The following is a 25,377-nucleotide window of genomic DNA, read 5'->3' as shown; positions in this document are numbered from 1 at the left end:
ACAACATTTAGGTGGTTTGATTGAACAAGATGATAGTGTAGTCAAATAAACTCTCTGTATATTTGACTATAACTGCTGTGCCACTTCAGTTCATTTATCTGTCTATAAACCATAGATGGTATGTAGAAGATGGATGTAGCCACCATGACGTCATCTGTTTTCGGGATTGTTGAAACCTCAATCTTGGCTTTTTTCTTTGTTGGATTGGCCCTGGAGGTTGTTGTTTTATCCAAACCAACTCACGCTCTCGTCTCTTACTTTGCCTTACTTGTTGCCTTTCTTGTTTATCCCAATTTTAGCATCTTAGAACATTGCGTGTTGAAATTTTATTACTTCTTCATTCTCATCAAAGATTCCTTTAATTTTCAAAATGATTTCCACCGAACATCTGCTGTAAACTCCTTTAGCGGGAGCAGAAATTGCAGCCTCATTGTTGTTTTTCCCATCCTTGTGGCAGGATTAACATCTCATCTGCCGCGTCTCCCCCTGACCCGCAGAGCAACACACAGACCCTGTGTGACAGTAGCCAGGTCACTTCTTAGTGTCACCCTGTGTCTGATCTCAGTGACATTTTGGGACTTGTCATATTGCTGCAGTGGGTTATTTATAGACACGTGCTTCGTTGTGCAGTTCTACATGATGTACAGCTCAACTGACAATTGCATAAACCAACTCCAGGACTGTGTGTGTGTGCTTTGATTTGATATTGAACATGTACTGTAAATGATGACTAAATAACAGTTACACATTTAAAGTGAATCCAAGTTAAGAGAATTTGTGCTTTTGAATAAATGGTACATTTAGTGTGAATGTTTGTCCCCAAAAACTCTACATGTGAAATTAATTAAAAGAAAAACATGAATGAATGAAATCACTCATAAAAACAGTGAAAAAGCATTACACCAATCTCGGCATGTGTGTGCTACCAGAGAGAAGTGTCACTTCAGATAGATGCTGTGCAAAAACTTTTTATGTTGTATTTAATTGTTGCATTTGTTTCAGTTAAGAATATTATTTATATATTAATTCTTATATACCAACTCTTCCTGAGTATTGCTCAGGCTTTTAGAACGAGTGTATGATGAATTACTACTGTGGAAAGAAAATAATAAACAGTGGAAAGTACTAAAAATATTTGAGGATATCTGTTCCTTACTTTAAACCACCAAGTCCTGCCTCCTCTCTGTTGTTGGGACAAACTGCCCAGACACAGAAAGTTCTCTGACTAAAGGACTGGCCATCTAACTGGTCTCACTGGAATGTGGTAATGAATGCAAGTAGAGCAGTGGGTTGGGTATACCCCACCCACCACTGCTTCACATTTTGTCCTAAATGATGTGGAAACTAGTGTCAGAGGGCTAGCATTCATTAATTACACTGTGGGAGCTCACAGCTCTTTGTTTGGCCTCATCTGGAAGAAATGGTAAACATGAATCCACGATTGGCTAATTTTTGAAAAATAATATTTTCTTTGCTTTTTCTTTCCAGATTTATGCTGCCCACTCAGACAGAAACACCAAATACATGCTCCCTGAGAACATTTTGCATACAGGTCTGTGTCCTTGTTTCCAGGCTGCCTCCCATCTTTAAAAAAACTATTGCCACCAGCCATTTCTGTAATTGCAAGGTGGCTCAGGTTGCAAACATTGTTTCGCCAGCCTATTCATTATTAATTAGGCACAGCCTGTTTGAGTATTTCATATCTTCAGACTTAAGGACCATCTGTGAGGTGCTGCCCTCTTGTGTTTAGAAAGAGTCTACACTGTATCTTCTTATATTCTTAAATCATAGCGGATTGCTCTTTAGGGTTATGACTTGGGTCCTACATTTACAAAAAGGCATCACAGGTGTGGAATTTGTAAGATACAAATACATGCTACTGATTGCATTACTGGTAATGTATGCTTCAAACACAGTGAAACATAACATTTATAATTTGTTTCACTTAACTGTATGAAATTGGATCTTACTCACCCCTGCCCCTGTTTTCAAGCATCCAACTTTATACTGGATAACCCCTTTAATATGAATTTACTGTGAGGGCCTTAAATGGTCTATTTTCTGAGTGGTTCTTCATTTAATATTAGAGGGGAAAAAATGTGAAACTTTTCTAGATTCAGGCCAGAAAGAAGAAAGGAGGAAAAGTCTGTACACGTTTTCGCTCCGAATAATATCAGTACTTAAAACATTTCTACAAAATCATGATTTAGATCCAAAGAATCTTCTCTAACTAGAAATAGAAGCTGTTTTGATAGCATTAATGAATGAATTTCTCTAAATAATTACCTATGATTAGGTGCATTGGATACTTACTTGAGCTAATGTTTGTTATTTTCTTGGTCAGGAAAATATGCACCTAAATATAATAAAAAAATATCTTGGCTAATAACTCAGTTAAAAGTATACTACACACAATAAAAGTCTCAGGTTTGCCAATCAATACACATGTGCTTATAAGGAAACACTCTGTTCTTTGTTCCTTGTATCTGTTTTAATTAAGAGATCTACTGCTAACACAATATCAATCTAGGAAATGAAAGGAAAAAAAAGCTAGCTTCAGATTAGTTTCTCTGTGGATACCTTCTTACAGATAGTTGTATGACTCATTTCTACAAATTTCCCCCACATGGTGGCAGTATTATACAGTCTATAGGTTTGTCCTTATGCTAGGCGTGAAATAACCCTTTCGTTACTGCAGCATTTTGAAGGTCTGTTAAATTAATAACTGATGTAGAAACCACTTTGTTTTTCCTTTTTGCTTACGCCATTGAAACACTGAGAATCTGAAATGTCCCACACTAGGACCTCCATAAACATGCACATCTGCTCATTTTTTGCAGCTGTGTTGGGACTCTTGTGTGTGAATACTCATGTGTTGTGCAGAGTGACCCTGTTAAGAACTTTGCATTTGTTAATAACGTGTAGGTTTTTTACATGTTTTGTGTAGGGGTACAACACAAACCTTTTGTCTTTATAGGAACCTGTGGGTGTATAGTGAAATTTATGGTGTGTAATGTAAATTACCGTGCAATTTTTGGGGGCAGCCCCTCAGGAAATAAAAGCTTTTAAATCAGTTGTAGGTCCAAAGTAAGTACTTTTAAAAATATATCAGAGTGCATTCACCTGAATTTAAATCAAACAGCAAGTGAAAAAAGGTGACCCAGTCTACATGCAGGTGTTAAACAAAGGCTCTTTTTGCCTGTGTGCAGGTGTGTTATTAATTGGCTGCAGGGCTTCTGTCTTTAGTCTGTCCACTGTGCTAACAGAAACCTTGTGGGGCAATGTCTGCATTTGGTGGGACTATCTTGGTTCCTCATTAACTGCTTCAATTTCTAACACCTTTTTTTTTTTTTTTTCTTACTGAGCAGGTTTAATGTTAGATCTTAGCTGAACACAGCAGTTCACTGTGCAAGCGTCAGGATGCATGAAAATTGGGGCTTGGCGGTTTTTGATTGACAGTGTGTGTGTTTTTATATGTGTAGGAGGTTTTTTCACATTTACTTAATTATTTCTGCACCCACGGGAGATCCCAGGCCTCTTCAGTCATGTCCTCCATCCTGTTTCGTAAGCGCCTGCTCATATATGGGCATCTTCCTTCCTTCTCCTCTGTTGCACTGTGTCTACTTCCTGAACAACAACCCCACCCCTCCCTTCGAATCTCCCTCTCACCCCACAATCACTTACTGTACACGCAAACATGCACGCACACTCCTACTCATGCCGGTTAGCAATGGGCTGAGGCAGGAGTGGCCGGCCCCTCTGCAGGAAGTAGTTTGCTCACCAGTTCTCATGCCGGGTAGCACTTATTTTGTACTTTGCTTTGCGAAGTTTTTTTTTCCCTCTCAAGTCGCACATTCCATGCTTCAAGTTGTTTCTTGGAAAACGTATTTGAAGTGTATGGGAAGTGAATGCGTTCGATAGCATTTCTTTTTCATCTAGACTTTCTTTTGCACTGATCCCGTGTTCCCAGAAACTGCAGTGTACACAGTATTTCCTGTAAAAATAAATCATATTCTAACAGAGATTTAAGTTCTAGTGTTATTTATGTACCTCTAACACAGACTGGCGTTCACTGGGTGGCCTTTGATTGCCCCGAAGGCTTGCAGATGCCACTTGAGATTAGCTCTCCTATCTGCAGAACTATAATGTAGACACATGTTGGCTTTGAAGTAGGACAAACAGATTCATCAAGTTTGCAAGTCAAAGAACACAAAGTCTCAGAAGTGTGCAGCTGGGGCTACTTCAGCCACTGATTCTACTTGCTCCTTGTTTACCTGTAAAACCCTTTTCAGTGGGAACCATATGCATTAGACTAATACTATAAATCTACTATGTAGTTTATTGTTAGCACAGGAACCTTCTCCATGGCATGCTTTGTGGGAATAAAACAGAACGTCCAGTCTACCCATCATTATGTAGACATAAAGCCACAAATGAATTATTGCTACAGTTTCAGATGTGTAATTACAATGCCGCCCTCTTGTTGCTCCCGGTGACATATCAGCTTAGTCAACAACTAGGTCACTGCATATCCAGTTTCCATCAATAGAATTTTCATACAACTGCCAGCTTCTCTATCTGTGAAGGTAATTTCAAGTATTACTTGTATGCATTCCTTATAATCTCTAGGGATGGCAAGGTACTTTCTAAGTTTAGATTGAAATATCTCAGCTATTATTGAGTGGACTGGCTGACATGAAGTGCTGCGCACGCATGCGTGGTTCAAGAACTGAATACATTCTCCAGTCTGCAACAACAGATAGTTGTTTTCTAAAGATGAACTGAAAGATGATCCACTGCCATTTCCTTATAGAAAAATAATTGTAAATAATGGTTGACATGGTAAACATGATCCGTTTCAATATTAGAACATCAACATTATGTGGGTAGGTTAGCAAGATTTTTGTAATTACCCCAGTTGCGGACTGTGTAAATCCTCATGAAGGTACTAACACGGCAATAGGCAGTTTAGCTGTGTCCACACAGGAAGCGTTCAGTTGTCCCTGTACTGCATATCTGATGATGTAGTAATGATCTTCATTAATCAATGCATGCAGCTGTCTACACAGGCTCCATGCATTGTTTTGCTCCATTTCTATCCTTGGTACACATATAAATGCAACTAAAGGCATATTTTTATCCTGCAAATCTGTGTTCCTGTTTTTTTTTTTTTTTGTTGTTTTTTGAGCATGCAGCTATAGTTCACACCAAACATGGGTGACTTCCCTTGTAGAGACAAAGCAGCAGCTGCTTGTTTTCATACGTATCTGTCATTGTACATGCTATTGTATAGAAGGTATTAGAAAGTGCTTCTGCATAGCAACAAATGTGCCCTGTTTAAAAAAAAAAAAAAAAAAAAAAACCAACCCTCTAATCATGGTTTCAGGGCCCTGACAATAAACAGTGCACACAGGCTGCTTTATCTGTTCATGTGCTGTGGTGTCCACTTTGAGACGCTCCTGTGCCACATGTCTGCCAGACGAGAATTCCAGCCACCCTGATCTTTGCTGCGGAAGCCGTTCAGGGAGTGTTGGCGTCCAGTTAACAAACATAAGGGTTTGGCAGTTAAGAGAGGGAGGCCAAGCAGCCGTCAGGATGTCATCCTGCCCAGAAACTCTGCCCAGCCACTGGTTACATGCCTGGGATTCTTTTGTACAAGCTGCTCTTTCCTGCTTTGATTTTTTTTTTGTCCTAAAACATTTTCCTCTACCAGACAGTGGCACAGCGAAATATTTTCCAGTCCAGAAATAAGTTGCTTTTAATTGCATTGCCTTACAAGTATACACTTGGTGGTCTGTGCTGCTGTAAAAATGTGCCTTTGATTGACATTCATTAGAGATGAAACAGGGTGGTATGCAGCTCAGCACTGCAGCCACGTTCCATTGCAGTTGCACTGTTCTCAAAACAAACCGCTCCAACTGGTGCGCACATACTTTCCCTGTGAGATCCTGGTCGGTGCTTTGAATGAATACAGCATTATAATGCTCCAAAATGCATGACTGAAAAAGGCTCAGTCACCATCTGAACTCTCTGCACTGGACTGGGTTTGACTATCATATCATGTAGGTCGTGTAGACAGACTGAGGTAATCCGTTGGGAAGTTAAATTGCTTATTTTGGATAATAAGCAGTTTCTATTGCATGAAACTACAGATTTCTGCACTTTTGAAATCGCAGACCTGTCTAGGTCTTTGTAACCTAATGACAGCATAAATGCTCTTACTGATATAAATGCTTAATTGCCAAGAGATTATATATTCAAAAGCGCTCTGTTTAGCTTTCATTGTTAAAATCAATCTGCTGTCCTTCTCAGCAGAGAAGCAGCTGTGATTCACTTCTCGACAGTGACACAGCAGGTCAGAACATGTGGCAGAAAACTGACATTGAAGTTTTGAAGTTGCTGAAGATGCTGAGAGTGAAATGCAAATCAGTAATGAAATTATTCAAATTTGGTGTTCAAAAGTTGCTTTAACCTTACTAAATGTATGAAAAGTGAAAAAAGAAAGAATGAAGTGATAAAGTAATTAATTTTTAAATGCAAACTATATAATATTCTGCAAAAATGATTTTCTGTCCGTTGTGCATTGTTTAGGAACTAGAGGGGAAAATGTGAACTGCAGCTTGACTGGTTGGTGGAGGCAGTAAATCCTGTTTATTTGGTATTTTAACTGTCATGACTGGAAATGAGCAGTATCACTGACTGTCAAAGGCGTTCTGATCTATTGCTCAGCATGCTTCTGACATGAGCCAAACATGGTATGCATGACTACAACACAAAACCTACACTACATTGTAAAACCTTGTTAAAGCTGCAGTGCATGGAAATCTGAAAAAGTCTTATAATCCCTCCCTTCAATGCATTCTCTTTGGAAAGACGTACTACAGACTTCATTGTTTCTGTCTTGGAGATGAAGGCAGGAGGGGTTGCAGAATTCTTCTTATATCTTACAGAACTGGAATGACAATATTCTTAATGGTTATTATGAGATTACTGCACAATGACGCCATGTTTAATGGTAGAGCCAGTTAATGTGAAAGTGAGAACTGATTTTCCTTGTAGACTCTGAAGGTCTCTCTGTCCTTTGCCCAGTCAAAGATATGTGCCCTAACTAGTAAAGACGTGCTTTTATTTTCATTTTAGCTGTAACTATGTTATTAATGTAGCTGGTAAACATCTGGTGTCTATAACAAAACAACTTTTGTAAGTTGATAGAAAACAAAAACAGAGCTGAAAGAGTAACTCGCATACAAACTTAAAAAGGTATAAATATATGATCAGTATTTTTAATTTCTTTTTCAGGAAATCTGTTGAACAAGTGTAATCGCTTAACTGCGCTTTATAATTGCACCTATAAAATACATTTAAAATATTTATGGTTGAAAGTGTGAATGTTTAAGATAACGCATTATAAATGGACAAGTTAAAGACAAATGCTTAACTAAATAAACTAATGTACTTTCAAATAGTAATTTTGTTATTATTCTTATTATTTTTGGATCACTCAAAATGTCCACTGAGATTGCAGTTGCATTCAGACCAGTTAAACTTGCATTTCCTTGAAAACTAAATCCTCAGTGATGTGCTGTATAGGTTTTTGTCATCCTGAAACTTTCCCAAATGTACTTTGCCTCCTTGTGCAGAGATGGGCGAGGTGGATGTTTCGAATTCTTTCTCAGTTAATAATACCTGTTTCATTGCTGTCAACTCAGTGTATGCAAACTCTCTGGTAATAACGTGTTAGTCCAAAGGGCAGATTAGTAATGGGTTAGGACTGCAGGTTTACAATCAGGTGTCACGAGACATAAGCTGCAAGCACTTGTGTAGTGTCCCTATTAGGACACTTTTGCACGGTGTCCACCCTAGCTGCTCTTACGTCTGCAGCCTTGTCTTCTGCCTCTCCCACGGCTGTTCATTGTGTGCAGTTTAGTGCTCACTCAGCTCTGGGGTGCTCTAGAGTTCACCGGAGGGAGAAGAAGAGGGAGGTGGGAGAGTTGTTAGTGTGAGGTCAGAAGGCTGTGTTTTTCTTTCCCATCCCTAGCCTCTTTTTATGCCTCTCTGTCTTTTGTTCGTCATGATAAGCAGTCAGGTGGCAGCAGAAGTAGTCTCCCTGTCAGCCACTATCACTTAACACCACCATCTTCTCTCACTAGTGGGCATGTTTGATTACATCATGCGATTATATCAACTTCTCTACAGAAACCACAGGAAGCTCTCATTTGACTAAAAACCAGACTCTCATTTTATTTTTGCAGACAGTATTATATTTGCAGGTGGCAATCTGCCATGCAACATGGTATGCCATACCAGAATTAATTTTTTGGTTGCCTCAAAAACTGGCATGCATCCAATGCATGTTAGAGTCACTATGATTATTGACAACAAATTTTTTCCAGTTTATGAAAAACCAAAACATCAGCTTAGCGTAATAAAGAGAAGAGTTTTTCAAACTTCAAGTATTTGGTTTAGATTTCAAAAACACCCATAAAAGATGTAAGCTGCTCGACCTGTTTTTGTTTGATATTGGTATGGAGATACAGTTACTGTATTTTTCTAACAAACATGGCAGCATTGTGTTAAATTTAGCAGGTCTTCAGGTCCAGCTTGCTCAGCTTGCTCTGTAAGTAATGCCATGTAGTCAAACAATATAATGCAATAAATATGTGCAGTCTAACTGTCTAATTAGCGCATAAATTTGTTAATAAAAATTATATATATATATTTTTAAATGGCTCATTAAATAACTGACACTTGCATAGTTAAATTAAAAAATTTAATCACTCTGTGTTTACATTGCTCCCATCACTCAAATGCGACCTGTGAGTGCGTCAGGTTTTGTTCCATTGGCCATTTTTAAAGTAGAGCATATACCCTGCATGGAGTCAGATAGGTGAACTACAGATTCTATATGCAGTTCATGTTTCTGACTCAGATCTGTCTTACTTGAGTCTGATTCCGTCACAGACACGACATATATTTCGGGAAGGGAAGTTCTGCTTCTCGGATGCTTATGAAACATTTTGCGTTGCATCTTGTGCAATTGCATTCTGTGAATCGGCTGAGAAATTGCTACCTTAAGAACATATAGTTACTGACGGTTTCTCATTGAGATCCACCTGATCCGGTTCATGATGCCCACTTTGAAAACACTTCATGATGTGAAGTCTAGAACAAACTAACCAATAGATGATGCCACAGTGGCTATGTTCATGTTCAGTTCTTGCTTAAAAAATTCACACAGTACTTGAAGTATGTTGAAAGAATATATTAAATGTTGTTTAACATTTACTGACAATCTGGATAAATACTTCAGACACATAGATTTAGCTTGATTTAGTTTTATGTAGGAGGTGTGATAGTGGAGGCATCAAAAGAAGCGGGGTGGCACTGCGCCTGCACATGTATAGGGCTCAGACTTTAGTGCTACACCACTGATAACACCAAAACATAGTCTGCAAAGTCTATGTGCTGAAATCAAGCACATTTAGAGTCCTTGACTGATTTTAGTTGTAGATCAGTTATCATACCTGCTTTTTTAAATTGCAGGACGGTGTTCTTACATGAAGATAAACTGGGTCTCATTGAAATGTCCTGCCAAACCTCAGGAAGGGGTGGTTCACCAAACTGCAAAGTCATTTTGACCTTGGTAGCAATTGCGAGTACAGTAGCTGATCAAATGAATGAATGTGTTTGCTGATGTCAGTTACAGAATAATCATCTTTTCATTTTTTAAAGTGAAAGTGACTAAAATTATATTTAAAAGCAACAAATCATTAAAGAAATAAAATTTTAAAAAAATGAGCATTAGCTTCAGATAAACTTTCCCTTTTTAATCCTGGGTAATTGGAGCAGCTTTCCACTGACCTGCTTTGCATTGCAGTGGAAAAGAGTAGAAAGGAGAGTAATATCTGAAAAAATGGACATAAAAATCATCTATAAAAGTGATGGACTGCATTGAAGCCATATGAGATACTGGCATGTAGCTGGTTTGTCTTTGCAGGAGTCTTTTGCACCCTGGAGGTGATCCACAATATAAATAAAAAATTCTAAAAAATATATGTTGGGTGTTCCATTAACTTTTCTAGATTAGATTTTTACCATCATTAGACTCAGAATTAGACTCAGGATACTCATAATTTCCTACACGTTCTTACCCTTTTAATCGCATGCTTTCTTTGCAGAACGTGTGCACTGAGCATTGATAAAATCAATGCTAATGAGTTGCCACAACATGTGGTTTCTTATTTTGTAGTTTTTGACTGTTTGAATGAACTGTGAAGTACTGCCTGTTAGTAAATGTACTCAAAAGTTTATTTAATAATAGAATTTATATAAAATGTTTAAACCTGCCACCCAGTAGTAAAGGTATAGCGAGTTAGCCTTCCTCTTTGACAGAACCAGTGAAAAAAGAACAACCTTAGCATGCATGTAAGCTGATAAGTGTATGTGTGATGGTTAGGCATGTTGAGTGTGGGGAAAAGGTGAGAGCACTGTGTGTTGGTAACCTTGGAGGAATGGCATGGAGGTGTCAGCTGAATGTGTAATGGTGATATAAGGGAGGACGACCTGCTGACGTTTATCCTTGAGCAACAGAGCATGTAAAAAAAACAAAAAAAAAACAAGTTGTAGATTACTTGGTTTGACATGTTATTCAACTGTTCATTCACACCCCTGTCTGTGTTCAGTATTGCTGTTTTTGAAGCTAAATGCGAAGCGTCTTGTGATGTGATGCTGCAGTTTAATGTGGAATGAGAGGAATTTTCTTCTCCCTGTTTATTTTCCCACAAAGTAGGGAGTAAAATGGGTTGGTCTTTTTGCAGAGAAAGAACCCTTTGGAGCTAAATGCATCCATTTCTGTTCATGAATAACAGGGTGGTGCAGTTGGTTAGAAGTGTAAATGCTGGATTATTTAAACAATGAGAGCTGTGACCTGTACGTTGGGTGCCATGTGAGAGCTAAAGGTGGTGCGAGACTGAGGGGTTGTGGGTTTACTGAATTCCTATCTGGTGAGCGGTGCATTGGTTTCTGTCTAGACAAAGCTCAGTTGTCGGGGAGATCCATGCAGATCCAGGACTGCCCCAGGCTCCAGGAAGTATTGGTGGGAGAGAGTAGGCTGTTATTTTTTTTCCTTCATCCTGCTCACTTTTCTTTCCTTTGGGGATTTCAGCAAATGCAGCCTATTGCTGAGAGTGGGTTTTTTTTGTTTTGTTGGTGGTGGTGGGAGTTTTTCTCCCATGATCGGGTGGAGACAGCTTGGTGCATGTGTGCAGTGATATCAGTGGCATAAAAATCCCACTGCTTTCATGTCTCACACTCACCAGGAAATAACATCCTGAATACTCACATTTACAGATGCATACACACTCACAGATCCACAGTTGGATCACAGTTAGAACTTTTTACAAGTAAAACGGGTCTTTAGCTTTCTGATTATGGACATCCTTTGTGTGGCTCAATTGTCTCTGAGTGGCTGTTTGCAGCAAGATAAGTCAAAGACGGGGAGCATGACTGTCAGTGAGCAGACAGAACTAACTAAGGGTTCATTAACTCTTACACTCAGCCATGCCTTGAGGGCTCTTTCCTGGAGCCAAGACAGATTCTTGTCTGGAGGATTTAGGGTTGAGAGCAGACTTATTAACCATTTCCAAAATCTAAGTGACGATAATAAAGTCTGGATAAACACAGAAATATCCCTGCAGACGCCCCGTCCCCTTCAATCTGGATGTCTGGCTTGTCTGGAGTAGGGCGCTAGTAACGTGGTGTCAGGGAGGATTGGGCGATATATTAAGATGTTAAACTTTTCACTACTGTCAAACAAAGATACTGAATACATTTCTTTGCACTACTTGGGATCAGTAGATAGTTGCCTTCTAACTTCAAAATGAACAAATAGGTGGGAAAAAATGTGAGTGCACACTCTATAACATGTCTTTGTGATGACTCAGAGTTTGTCACTAATTTTGAAGTGGAAACTCATGTGTGCTATTTCAGGAAAGTTCATCATTTCAGATGCTAGTAGCAAGACTCAAATGATCATTTAGATCACATATGTCAAGCTCATGACCCGCGAGAGCTTGTGCATTATTGTCTTCAAATAAATTTACTGTATGCTGCTTAAAGCATATGTTGGCTATAAACTACATTTCCCACAATGCATTTTGATTGTTTGAACATCGGTTCAAACAATCGGGGGCAAGTGGGAGAACATCTAGCTTAACGTGATGTACCGCCAGATCTGTTGTTTAAATATAGACAACAGAAACATCAGAATCAGAATCTCAGCTAAAAGCTCATAAAACCATTTCAACAACCACCAAAAAGCTAAAACGGCTAACAATTAACAAACAGGTAAAGACAAAGCGCAGATCCCACTTATAGGACATGCCCATTGGGTGCGGAATGCCAACATCTCCCAGATTCCGAAGCTACAGATTTCGTCACTCTCCAACCAAAATTCACTGAACCAGCAGCAAAAGGAGACGACTACTTTACACCTTACGTTTGAAAAACATTGTAATGAATTCCCACTTACTTTGGCTGTCTTCCCTCACAGCTTTTAGTCAGTGTACTTTGAGACCAGTTTCCCATCAAAAATCTCTATTTTCTGCCTTATTTGCTTACTCATTACGCACCAGTTTATCATTGTGTACAGTGTTGTTGGTCTCCTTTTTTTCCTCCAAAAAATTACATCTGACAAGAGAGCCTAATTTCTGCTATTCAGTACTAAAGAGAATTCAACTTTCTGACAGATTTTTTTTCTTTGTCGCAGCAACTTTTTCTTTAACATGTAGAAAACAGTCAAATATGTGGCTTCAGAAAGGGGAGTTTCACTTCTCCGGCCCGCTTAAGATCAAAGTGGGCTGTATATGGCTCGCAATGTAAAATGAGTTTGACACCCCTGATTTAGATGGACAACTTTTTTAAGTTAGCCATCAAGCAACTGTTGATGGATTGCAGTCAAAGTGGGTGGACTGAAAAATCAACAAGTTTTTAAAAAAGTGCTGTTTCAAAGCTCTTTTTATTGCACATGTTCAAAGTGAGTTTTGCAACAGGTTTGCATGATAACCCCCACCCACATTAATTTCCATATTAATAGCAACAGCTGCTGGCTGGCATGTTGTCTTGCATCTGGCCGTCCAGATTTAGCTTCAGACATGGTGGGGTAGTTCCTCTTTTGTCCGTCTGTTGCTCTTCTGTATTTGTCAAATAAAGGCAATATCTCCCAAAGCCAAATCTAATTTCTTTGGAAAATAATCAAAGCAGAGGGAGGAGGAAACTGAATACAGCATGATAAAGTGTAGTAAAAGAGAGCAGCACCTGGTTCGGGGCTTTTTAGCTGCTTGTCTTTCACTAAATTCCAAGTACATAAAAGACAAGTTGCCAGAACTTCAAAGAGCATTCTAATCCATAGATGTCATTCACTGTACCTCTCCACAGGGTGTGTATGAAAAAGACCAAGATGAACTTATTTCTCAGGGAATCAGAAGCACATTAGTCAAAGCTTTGAACTTTTAAACGGCTGTGCCTGTCTGCAGGCTGTGTGACCGAACATGCACACGCTCTCAAAAGAAACCTGTTTTTCCGCACATGGGGCCCAGGTGGGAAGAAAGGACAGACAGACGGAAACTGGAGTGAAAATCTGTTGTCCTAAATCTGACCTCACCCTTGGTTAAAAAAAAAAGTGCTGCATGCCAGTAGTTCAGGAAATGGATGTAAAGTGAAGTGAGAAGCTCAGAGAGAAACTTGCAGCCTGTGACTCAGCGGCTCGGAACCCCGATCTCCTTTTTAATCTGCAGCGCAAACACCGACACCTTCTGTGATTCTTTTCATGTCTGCTGACTTCACACAGTTAGGTGTTCAAAGCTTTTTGGACAGCACCGCCGACGCCTTTAAAGTCTGTCACCATCAAAGCTTGTAATCGATGATGCTCATGCACACATTGAAATGTTATAGCATTAGTCATACAGTTTGCCTCCTCCAACACTCAGAAGAGACGCTGTGTGTTTGTCTCTCATTGGGAGGCCTCTGTCTCTTTCCTCTGCACGCCTGACTGGGCAGTCTGGTTCCCTGATAACATCAGGCTGTCTGAGATTAGTGCTCATGAGGGCGCAGTTAAACTTGTAAAAGCTCAGAACTCCTGTCCCAGTTGCCTCTGTTGTGAACAATGCAAAAATAGCTGTTGTGAGTGTGGCACAATACTGATAGCCTGTCTGCATTGTCACTGTGCCTCTCAAATGAGCCTAAACCTCAGAGCTTATTGTAGAGGCTGCCACAGATCCTGGCCCAGGAGCAGACTGTGGAGCCTGCCGGGGTTGTTGCAGTGTAAGGGACAGATAACAGAGGTGCTCTGTGTCCCACGGAGCAACACTTTTGTAACTGCAGCTGATAACTAATCATACAGGACATGGTTAGTAGCCTGCCTTTAGTTGGGCAAGACAATGAATAACACCTCTGTATGCAATAGATAGGAGTTAATGAAGCGTTTGTTTTTTATTGAAGCAATTAAGTATTATAAATAGTGATATATTGCAGCAGAGTATTGAAATTACATGGTCCATCCAAAGCTGTACTTGCTCCCCTTTGGCTTGTAACACTGGACAGAGATCTGCCTGACCAAACACTCTTAATGACTTACTGACATATCATCATATGTGTACTGAATCCTTCATATCATCAAAGAATTTGTAATGCTAGACATACACAATCCAAGTAAATACAAAATGAAGATTTGAAATGAAGATTTGATTTATTAAAAGCCAAAAAATATCCAAACCTGGTCCTCTGCAAAGAAGTAATTACCCCCTAAACTTAATAACTGGTCGTGCCACCCTTTGCACTCTATCGTGTTTGTGATAGCTGGCAACGAGTCTTTCACATTGCTGTGGCCCACTCTTCTTTGCTGATATATATTTTTTGCAATTTAGCCACTTTGGGGGGTTTTGAGCATTAAAAAAGGTCACGCCAAAGCATCTCAATGTGATTTAAGTCCAGACTTTTACATATTTTTAAAAAAGTTAATTCATTTAGAGGTGACTTGCTGGAGTATTTCAGAATCATGCTGGAGTATTTTCAGGACATGAGCTGTTTCTGTGTTAGTGTTAGTTTTATGCCAGATATAACAGGACGCAAACCTTCCAGAAAGTTTAACTTTTGTCTCATCAGTCTACAGAATCTATTCATCAAAATGTTTTTTTGTGTTGTTTTTGGTCAACAGTGGTTTTCACCTTGGACCTCTCTGGTAGATTCCATTTTTGCCCACTCTTTTAAAAAAAAAAAATTCTGAACACTGACCTTAACAGAGACAAGTGAGTGCTGCATGTCCGTAGTTCTGGGTTCTTTCTTGCTCCTGGAGTAATTTTGGTAGGCTGGCCACTCCTGGGATGGTTCACCACTGATCCAAGTTTTTGCCATTTGTGGATAATGGCTTGCAATCTGGCTATTGGTCTTTCTAGACTAATAGTTATAAATAACTTTGTTTCTCATTTGTTCTTTAGATCGTGGTATGATGTGTTGCTTTTATAGCTCTTTTAGCTTACTTCATGTTATCAGACAGGTTCAGATTAAGTGATTTCTTGATTCAACAGCATTTGAAGTAATTACACCTCGGTGTCTTTATTGAAATTGAGCTCAGCTTTCCAAACAATATGGTTAAGTAGAGTTAATTCATTACTTAACAATGAATTAAATCATCATTTAAAAACTGCATTTTGTTTTTATTCCGGTTATCTTTGTCTGTTGTTGTTATTTGTTTGATTATCTGTAAGTGTGATGAATATAAAAAAAAAGAAATCAGGAAGGGGGGAGTATTTTTTAATGACACTGCCACACTGTTGACAGGCTATGCATCAATTCTAACCCAAACCCTGTTATCAGGATGAATACCCTGGTGCGTGTCCTGCTGGTTAAATTGCACTTTGTTTGTTTTCTCCACTTGCTGATTTGCTTTATTTTTCAAGGTCCTTTTCCTGTCGATTAGGGTTAGGAAAATACTGTTTTTCAAGTTAAAATATGCCCCCTCATAATAGTAACCTTGCTTGTAGGAGTTTTCCGTTACACCCACATATCACTAATGTCATTACCCAGTGCGTAAGGGTCCAGAAGCCAAAGGACACCTTGTTCCTAAATGAGCCATGTCAGCTTATTTAGTGAAACAGAACTAAGAGCCTGGGGATGAGAATGAACTGAATTGATGCATAAAAATCTAGAGCTGTAATTAGCCTGAAACATGCAAATCAAAGACCAGCAAGTGGGCTGTAAGCCAGCTAAATAACAGGCTTCAGTATTCTATTGCAGTGCTTCTCAAAGCATGGAGGCATGGAGACACTGCAGGTTGGGCACACATGCAGGTGGAAGTGCATCATCTTGGGAACTCTTGCAGTTTGGTTTTCTGTTACGTTTTGTTTTCACTAGCTTTTTACTTTTACTTTTACTTTTGTGGTTACTCTCATAACTCATGTTTTTTAAGAAAAAAAAAAAAGCTTAAAATTGCTCACTTCACAGTAACTGTTTGGAAATGAAAAGCCACTTCAGTAACCCAACCTGCCATTACCCAGTGCCACAGGGCAGGACACTTTGTACCTAAATGAGTCAGAAATTTAATAAAATACCACTAAATGGTGCCTGGAGAATGAGAACGAGGTGTATCGATATAACGGCGCAATAAATCTCTAATTAGCCTAAGGTTTGCACGTCAAAAACCAGAAAACAGACCAAAATGTCAGTCAAATAACAAGTTCACTTCTCAAACTGTGGGTCTCGGAGCCACTGTAGGTGAGACGGGGAGATGCCAAGTGAGGCTTTGGAACTGGAACATGCCAAAAAAAAGAGAGCATGAGAAGCGCTGCAGTGGGGGAATTTAAGTCATTTGTAAAGCATCAAGAAAACAGTACCGAAAATTCATTTGTTCAGTTGTATGTTTGCGTGTGCCTATGTATTTGCCACCCTCTTGACCATTTAACTCTTGAAAAAAAATTTAGTCTCAGAAAGGTTAAATACAGAACATAATTTTAAAAAATGAAGAATTTGCAGCACCAACAACCAATTCTTGAACTCTTGCTAGTCACGGATGGAAACGGGAATAGTTTGAGCTTTCCATAATGAGTTTTGCAAATTTTTGTGGCAATCACTCCCTCTTTGAGCTTGTTAGGTTAGGGTTAAGGAGGAGCCAGTATGGACCAAAGAAATTAAGCTAAGGAGTATTTCAGTACACATATGGGCATATGATATGTCAGTAGGTCATTAGAGTATTTGGTCAGGCAGCAGATCTGTGTGCACTGTTACACACCAAAGGGCAAAAGCTGCTGTCATAAACTCTGCAGGACCTCTGTGCTGGCACTGTGAGGGCCCACCTGTGCAAAAGCCCTGAAGCCACATCAAAGTAAGCCCTCCGCTGTAAGACTTCAAATATGTTTTCATCAATCCTTTCAGTGTGCCACATGTTTACATTTGCCACACATAAGCACACACGCTAGATGCAGACAGGCGCAACACAGCTGAAGACATTTCAGACATTCTTTTGGCTAGCAGGATCTTAAAGACTCTGTAAGCGCACTTGGAATGACAGACCCGCAGTGATAAAAGTTCACTACTTGTTTATGTTTGTTTTACTGGAATGAGTACACTTTTTTTTTTTTTTTAACCCACGCATTTGTTTAATTGAGGTCTTATTTCAAAAATAAAAGTGTACTTTGTCTGATGGTGCTTTGGGAAAATATAGAAAGTGTTCCTTGCAGTAGGAACTATTTGCATATAGTGCAGTGGTGGTTTTAACTCAGGAATACTTCATGTTTTTCATGAAGTATAAAACATAAACAAGCTCATTCGGGGCAAATGAGCTTGTTTATGTTTTTTGACTTTGGGGCAAATCCAGGTTAAACGTTTCTTGTATTTGAGTATGTATGCTATAAACCAGTTGGGTTTGCCTCACTACAGTACATACATATTACGGGAAAAGTATGGGAGGTTTTTTTTCTTCAAGAAATATAAAAATACTCCTTTTATTTAAATAGCTCTAGTATGGTCAGAATCTTAAGGAGAACCTACAACAAAAGTCACATTACTGACATGCATTAAATTTAGAAGTAATTAGTTTGTTTTGATCCCTCAGAAGCAGCAGGGTTACTGTAACACTAGCCACTGCCTTGACTTGTAATAAGGGATTACTTGGAATCCAGCTCATTTCAGGAGAGGGACCTCCCTGTATCAGACAGTTCCTTTGAACGAAGTTGCACAGCAGAGTCTGTGTGTGATGAACCAATCCTGCTGGAAGGATCTGTAAACCCATTCACCTCTTTCAGTCTGGCTGCTGAAGACAGTATGCCACATCTGGTCTCTGCGGTCTCCACGTCTCTGTGACTGGTGGACGAGCACCTCCCAGCAGCTACTTTTTAGCTGTTCTCCTGAGTTGTTTTTTTTTTTTTAACATGAAACTTTTTTTAATTGCAAATGATTTCACTTTGTTTTTCTTATGAACTTTTTACAGCCTTCTATAGAGAGTGTTATAGGTTACAAATCTTTGCACAAATCAACAGCAGAGCCAAAATAAATCAAGCAATTTGATAAATCGGAAAATACCACAAAGGTTTTAAACCTTTTATCTGTTTAATGTGCAGAAAGAATTGTCCATGCTTTTACTTTTAGTTGTCTGGATGTGCCTCTCAAAGGATTATCAGGTAAACATCTTAGCTTCAGCTCCTCTACAGGAAATATGACCACTTAGCACCTGTACTGAGTTCATTGTATTGGCTTTTGCTTGTTTTATAACTAAACCCTTAATACTTTTATTTATTTTTATTTCCTGCTTATTCTGGGACATCAGTAACTTTTGGACAAAAGTGGTGAAGTGTTTTGGTTCTTATGGGTATATTCTTAGTTATTTTATATTATTCACTTGCTCACGTCAGTCTGTTGACTTAGTTTCATATTATCTGCATAGGTTTGTGCCTGCAGCCTCTGTGGTAGCTCATGCTTTGTGCCCTGCAAGCAAGTTCTGCTTGCTTTCTTGCCTAACAGTTTAAGTGAGAAGCTGAATCTCAAAAAAAAAATTAAAAAAAATGTACATTTATTTCAGAATGTTTTTATTTCAGACTCACTTGTGCTTTAATAACAGCATGGACTTGAGTTGGAAGAGACACAGACTGGCATGATCTGATAGTGTTCCACTGAACTTCTTGAGATGCCAGGAATACTTGTCTTTGAAGTACCCCCATAAATGCTCTTTGAGGTTGAGGTCAGGTAGCAGTCCACACTCCTTGGTCTACTTTGGTGTTCAAGTAGGCCCTCAAAGCTTTGAGGTGTGTTTGGGTTCATTGTCCTGCTGCAGTATGTATCATTCTCCAGAAAAATGCAGGGTGGAGCATCTCTCTGAAGAATGGAGTGTGGCTTGTTTTTGGTCGGGTTTCGATTAAGTTCAGGTACTCAGCTCCAGGGTGGACACACCTGGTCTGCTGGAAATGTGAGGCATAGCCAGGTTTACTTGCTTTCTTGCCTAATGGTTTAAGGCATAGCCAGTGAGGGAACAATAGCTAAAAGTTGCTTTACTTAAACAAGCTTCTGATGAGTCAACCTGAAAGCCACCAATCTGCTTCACTTTCAAAGCTGTCATACAACTAGTGCAATCTTAAGTGTATTTTTGGTAAATGGCCTGTATTTGTATAGCGCTTTACTTAGTCCCTATGGACCCCAAAGCGCTTTACACTACATTCAGTCATCCACCCATTCACACACTGGTGATGGCAAGCTACATTGTAGCCACAGCTGCCCTGGGGCGCACTGACAGAGGCGAGGCTGCCGGACACTGGCGCCACCAGGCCCTCTGACCACCACCAGTAGGCAATGGGTGAAGTGTCTTGCCCAAGGACACAACGACCAAAACTGTCGGAGCCGGGGGCTCGAACCGGCAACCTTCCGATTACAAGACAAACTGCCAACTCTTGAGCCACGATCACCCCATCTTCTTAATTATGCGTCTAATTGATAGCAGTTCCATTACTGAATTTGTTTATCTATTAAATTCTTTAATTCCTTTATTGATTCTTGATCCAGTTTTATATGAGCAAAGTAGTACACCTATAGAAGTTTTCTTTTGGATCAGTATATCTGCTATAATATTTTAAATTCCAAACAGGTTACTCATGCTAGCTGTAGCATGTTTGTGCAGCATTCCTTTTCATTTAGGCATAAAATGTGCTAAGCAGGATAGCAATATTTAGAAGGATAAGCTGCTTAGTTGGGAAAGAGGTTTTTTTTGACTCTAAAGTGTATTATTATGGCAGTTTGTATGGGGAATAATATGCAACAGGGGGTCACAGTCCTATGTAAAACACTAGGCACCTTTGGTATTTTCAGGTGAAAATAGTTAATTATTTATGAATGATTTGCATGTTTCTGATTTAAATCAGTTTTTTAGTGCATAGTGCCCTTTGCTATACTAACAATAAACATGCAAGCTGCAAGTGAACTTACACAGTCATACCAGCATAGGTATGGAAGCCCTAAATGCCTTAGATGTTTTTTAGTCTGTGACTTGTGTTGCAAGATGAAAGGTCTCTACACTTCCATCTCAAAAATCTCATGTTTAGATCAGTGTAAACAGTCACTGTTACCCAGTGCTTTTATGTTTCTGGTCTCAGGGCTTGATAGTAACGTCCAGCGTCACACAGTGTCCGTGCAGACGTTAGTGGGTAGCTACTAACCCTGCTGTGACGCAGCTCTAACCTTTTTCAGAGTCCACTCATGCCTGGCCAGCACAGCTGTGTTGACGAGAGATGCATGACATGAAGTGGTAACTTCCTTTGTACAATGAGTACACAGGTCCAGAATGTTGTACACGAGCCCGACAGTAAATATGTGCAATCGTGCTTTTGGTTTTAATGTCAGCATGCAGTTTTCAGGAAAGCTAGTTTGACAACTGCCTTGCAAAAGCCTTGCACTCCAGCAATAACAGCTACACTTTCTCTATCCTAGGTTATTATCCCATGTCTGTAGCTTCTATTTTTAGCACCTCCACCCCATATTTAATCATTTATACTTTGGAGGGTAACTGGCGATACTGCTTCCTGTGGAGGAAGCGGAAAGGAGTGGGTGGGTGGGTGGGGGGGATTAGAGAGATGTATGGTCTTGTCTTTTTTCTGTAGTCAGTCCTACAGTTGCCCATGTTTCATCTCCCTTCCGTTTCAGCGTGTTCCCCTCCTCCGTAATATCCTGCACCAGAGCACAGAGCAAACATTTACTGCACCACATGCCAAAGGTTATTTTTGTCAGTCCCACAGAGCTGCTCTCTGCTGTGTTTTCTTAATGTGTTCCAGGAACAAAAGCTGCAAATTATCAGCTGAACAATTGCTATGCACAGTTGAAGTTCTCAATAAAATTGCTCAACAGTGCATTTACTGTGTTTTACTCTAAATTTGAATACAAGACATTGTGTTACTCTTGCGTTAGAGACTGTTTCTGTTTTTTAAAGGAAATTGCTTTTAGTGGAGAAAATAGAAAGAAACACGAGGTTTTGTTCAAAGACTGCTTCCCCTTTGAATTCTGCCTGACAGTTGGCTAAAGTTAAATGTAAAAAATGGCCAGCGTGTCGCCTCCCCTACGAGCAATGACGTAATGAGTCGGTAAAAGCAAACCAATGTATCCTGGAAGTGGGAATTGTGAAACAGGAATCTGTTGGGTTGGGTCACAGCTTTTACGCATATTGAATGAATTCAAGATTAGGTCAACTGCCACTTCTGAGAAGTTGCACAGTTATAGAGTTTGTTTCAGCTTCCACATTTTAGTAACTTGATTTCTTATATCTAAGGACATTTTGCACAAAACCTCTAATGCATAAACATGCAGCTTTGTATTTTTTCTTATAGCCCTTTTTGTTAGTGAGTGCCTGACTTGCCAATAACTGAAATATTTCATGTATTACATAGATTGTTGCAACATTTTTATGCAGACATACACCGTGATATAAACTGTATCTCAAAGATGGTTAAAGCCACCATGAATGCCACCCATTGGTCCTTGATGTTTCGTCTAGAACCACCTCGTGTAGTGTCAATAAGTGATCTGTCATTTGATTGGATTTTTACTTTACTGGGAGAATCTTATGACGGGTGGAGGAAAATCAAGCCAATTGATGTCAGGTATGGGATGCCACAATGATTTGTCGTTGGGTCATGAAATAAAATTGCACTTCCCACTTAGTACATCAACATTCATTTTTTGGCAGAAGACACTTTTTTGTTTTCTTTTGTTTTAGTCTAAGCCAGATTCCTGCTTGCTCAGTTTCAACTTTTATAGCTCTATTTCACATCTTTCTTCTTATTAGCATCATTTTAAAAAAACAATTTTTTTAACATTTAATTTTGTAACTTAATATTGCATTTATATGCAGTAACCTTAGCAGAAAGGTAATGTGCAGCTGGGATATGGGAGGTATCGAAAACAGCTTTTAAGCCAAATAACTGCAATTTGACTTGATGCTAAGCTCATTAGTCTCCATATACTAATAGCATCAAGTCTATGTTCATCAACTTAGATTCTGTTTTGTTGCTGTTATAGCCTCACGTGTATTTTTAGCAGCAGCTTGGCCTTTGTGTCACTTCTTTAATCTCCCGCAGGAACATCTTGTTGCCAGTCAGCATATCAACAAATTAATTAGACTGTGGTTTATTTGGTTTCCTTTATCTAAATACCAGATGCATCTCTACACTAATTAACGTGCATTCAGTAAGGATCATATTTTGTCTCTACACAGGTTTAAGCACAGCTGTCTAAAAACTGCAATGTCATCAAAAATGCAGAGCTCCAGTAACATAGTTCAGGCCAGACGGACGGTGCAGCAGCTGAGGATAGAAGCCAGCATCGAGAGGATAAAGGTATGTCTATAGTCATATTCACACCACTATGACTGTTCCACTTTTTTTTAGGAGATTGGTGTATTTACTGATTTCTTTGCAGGTGTCCAAGGCTTCATCGGAGCTGATGCGCTACTGTGGAGAGCACGCCAAGAATGACCCGCTGCTAATGGGTATCCCTGCTTCAGAAAACCCTTTCAAGGACAAGAAGCCTTGCACAGTTTTGTAGGGAAACACCTGAACTCTTGCTTTTGATGCTGAATCCTCTGTGTAAAAGCTCTGCTCACAACTTGCCTTAAGGCCAGTATACCCCTTAACTTTTTCACATGCCTGCTTGAGTTTGATAAGGAATGTAGTCCTCTCTGCCTTTTAGTCAAATAGCTGTGACACCAAAGAATGGGCAGAAGGCTGAAGCTGTTGCCTCTGATCAAAGCTGCGGCTCTAACAAAGATGATTAAAAGTGGTGGCTTTTGTGTCTGCACTGTAATCTGACAGGATCTGGAAGGCCACAGACCTCAGCCTGAAAGGAGCTGAGAGTTGGGAGAGTTGATGACTGTAATTATGACAGCACGTATAAACAAGCCCCCTTCAAGTCATTGGTCCAATCAGATTTAGGCTTTGGGTTTTCACTTCTTGCTTTCATCAGGAAACGGTTTGTATTCTGTTCAGAATGAGACAATTAACAAGATAATGATATCCTGTCAGATGAGTTAACTGTCCAAACTCTAATGGACCTGCATTTCTGGGATAAACAGAAAGGGAGGTCCATAACCACTGATGTACTTTTTATTGTCACACATTTTGACTCAGAAGAAATGGTCTAAAATCATCAAAGGAGACCCATTATGATCATTTCCAGCTCCACATTTTATTCTTAGACTCTACTACAGTAGTTTTATATGATTTTACAATTTAAAATATTCCTTAGTTTTTGTGCATTCTACTTTACTTCCTATTCCCCTCCTCTTATGCCATGTTTAATCTGATTGGCTGCCTCTCACAAGTAGGTGGGGCTTCTGCACCATACCTTATTGCCCAAGATGGGGGGGACTGCCTGAAGCTGGGCTTAGAGCAGTCTGAAGGCTGAGCTTTTAGATCATAGGGATTACTCGATCATACGTGTCTCTTATATCTAACCCTATATAACCTTTCCAGAGATGCAAAGAGTTTGTTCAAATATAATTCAGATTTTGATTTTTTTAGATATTTAAAAAAAATGATGTGGTGCACTTGTACAGTGCAGTGCCAATATTTCAGGATGAATTGATGCTTAATTTTGCTGTAAGCTAGCTGTTTATGCAACTTTGGTTGTATTCAGCGGAAAGCGATAAAAGAACACGAACATGATATCTGTAAGTCTTACGATGCAAGTACTTGGAGGATGACACTCTTAGATGGAGTAAACCTTAACCTTGCCATGAAGCCGTTACTGTAGAAGAAAAATATTTACAGTAATCAGTACCATCTCATCAGATCTAGTTTCGCTGCTTCTGTCTGCAGACCTGAGGCTTCTTGCTTGTACACTTCAGGCACTGTGAAACACCAAATGACTGTTATGAGTTTGAAACATTTCATGTTTACAGCTCAAACTTCCTTTGATTATATCATGTTGACATAGCTGTAACTTTATGTCATTTGTGAGCTATACTCTTGCTAAAACATGAGCAACTACTTTTGTAATTTTACCAGCCAGGGCCTTAATAATGAAGTTAATCCTACTTTAACCTCTTGACTACCTGTAAGTCACATAAGTGCTGTTGTCTAAAACTGTGAATTATAAGATTCTTTAGGTGAATTAAGAGATATATGGGGTATATCTTACTAAAGGCTTGTAACACTGTGCCCATGTACCAGAGTATGTGCTTGCTTGTAAATGTTCTTTTCAGGTTTCAGTCGAACCTTAACATTTGACTTTCTATTTTGTTTCATGAATTCAATGTTTGGGATTAAAAAGTGTTACGTGTTGTTGTGTTAATGATACATCTGGTTGATTTTGATTAGTCTGTATGGATTTATGTTTTTATTGATAAAAGTCTGTGGTTTCTCACACGTGGTGTCAATAACAGCTTACTGTCATATTCAAGCCTTTGCCTGTTGTTACATATATTCAATGCAAATAAATATGGAAAACAAGTTCAATTATTCAACTAAATTTACATAAGCCTGTTTTAGACATTTTCATTGCATAAATCATCATTTATATAATCAAATGGAGAGTCTGCTGTGTTCATTTTTCGACTCCATATGTTTGATATTGGACTTTACAATAGTAGGTTTTCATCATTTAAAGTTCGTGATGATCCTTATTTGTCTTAGGCTGAGCCTTGGTGCAGATCTTAAGTGAATCCAGCATCCAAAACAAACTGTCCTACCTTTAAGCAAGCTATCTTCTGATTGGCTGCCCCTTGTAAACAGAAGGGTTTGAACAGCTGTGGTTGTAGCTGTAGCTGTGTTCCTGACATTAAAAAATTCATAGTAGGGAGATCCACTCTCACTGACATTATGTAGAGCCGAGAGTAGAAAAATGTTCTGATATCGA

At 39.2% G+C, this 25,377-nt stretch overlaps 1 protein-coding gene across 3 annotated transcripts in view; it reads left to right on the top strand.

Moving 5' to 3' along the window:
- Positions 1 to 25,039, top strand: part of gng12b (guanine nucleotide binding protein (G protein), gamma 12b) — a 28,187-nt gene extending 3,148 nt beyond the window's left edge. For 2 of the 3 annotated variants that reach the window (XM_063466154.1, XM_063466156.1), the window contains exons 2-3: positions 22,739 to 22,859; positions 22,942 to 25,039. In XM_063466154.1, the coding sequence (XP_063322224.1) occupies positions 22,767 to 22,859; positions 22,942 to 23,067 (219 nt within the window). In that variant the 5' untranslated portion in view covers positions 22,739 to 22,766 and the 3' untranslated portion in view covers positions 23,068 to 25,039. Of the gene's footprint in view, positions 1 to 1,488; positions 1,553 to 22,738; positions 22,860 to 22,941 lie in introns of all 3 variants that reach the window. The other variant, XM_063466155.1, reaches the window with a different exon arrangement.
- Positions 25,040 to 25,377: the final 338 nt, after the last annotated feature.

This window comes from Pelmatolapia mariae, linkage group LG23, assembly GCF_036321145.2.
Source record: "Pelmatolapia mariae isolate MD_Pm_ZW linkage group LG23, Pm_UMD_F_2, whole genome shotgun sequence".
Lineage (NCBI taxonomy): Eukaryota > Metazoa > Chordata > Actinopteri > Cichliformes > Cichlidae > Pelmatolapia > Pelmatolapia mariae.
This window is presented reverse-complemented; position numbering and strand designations above follow the sequence as displayed.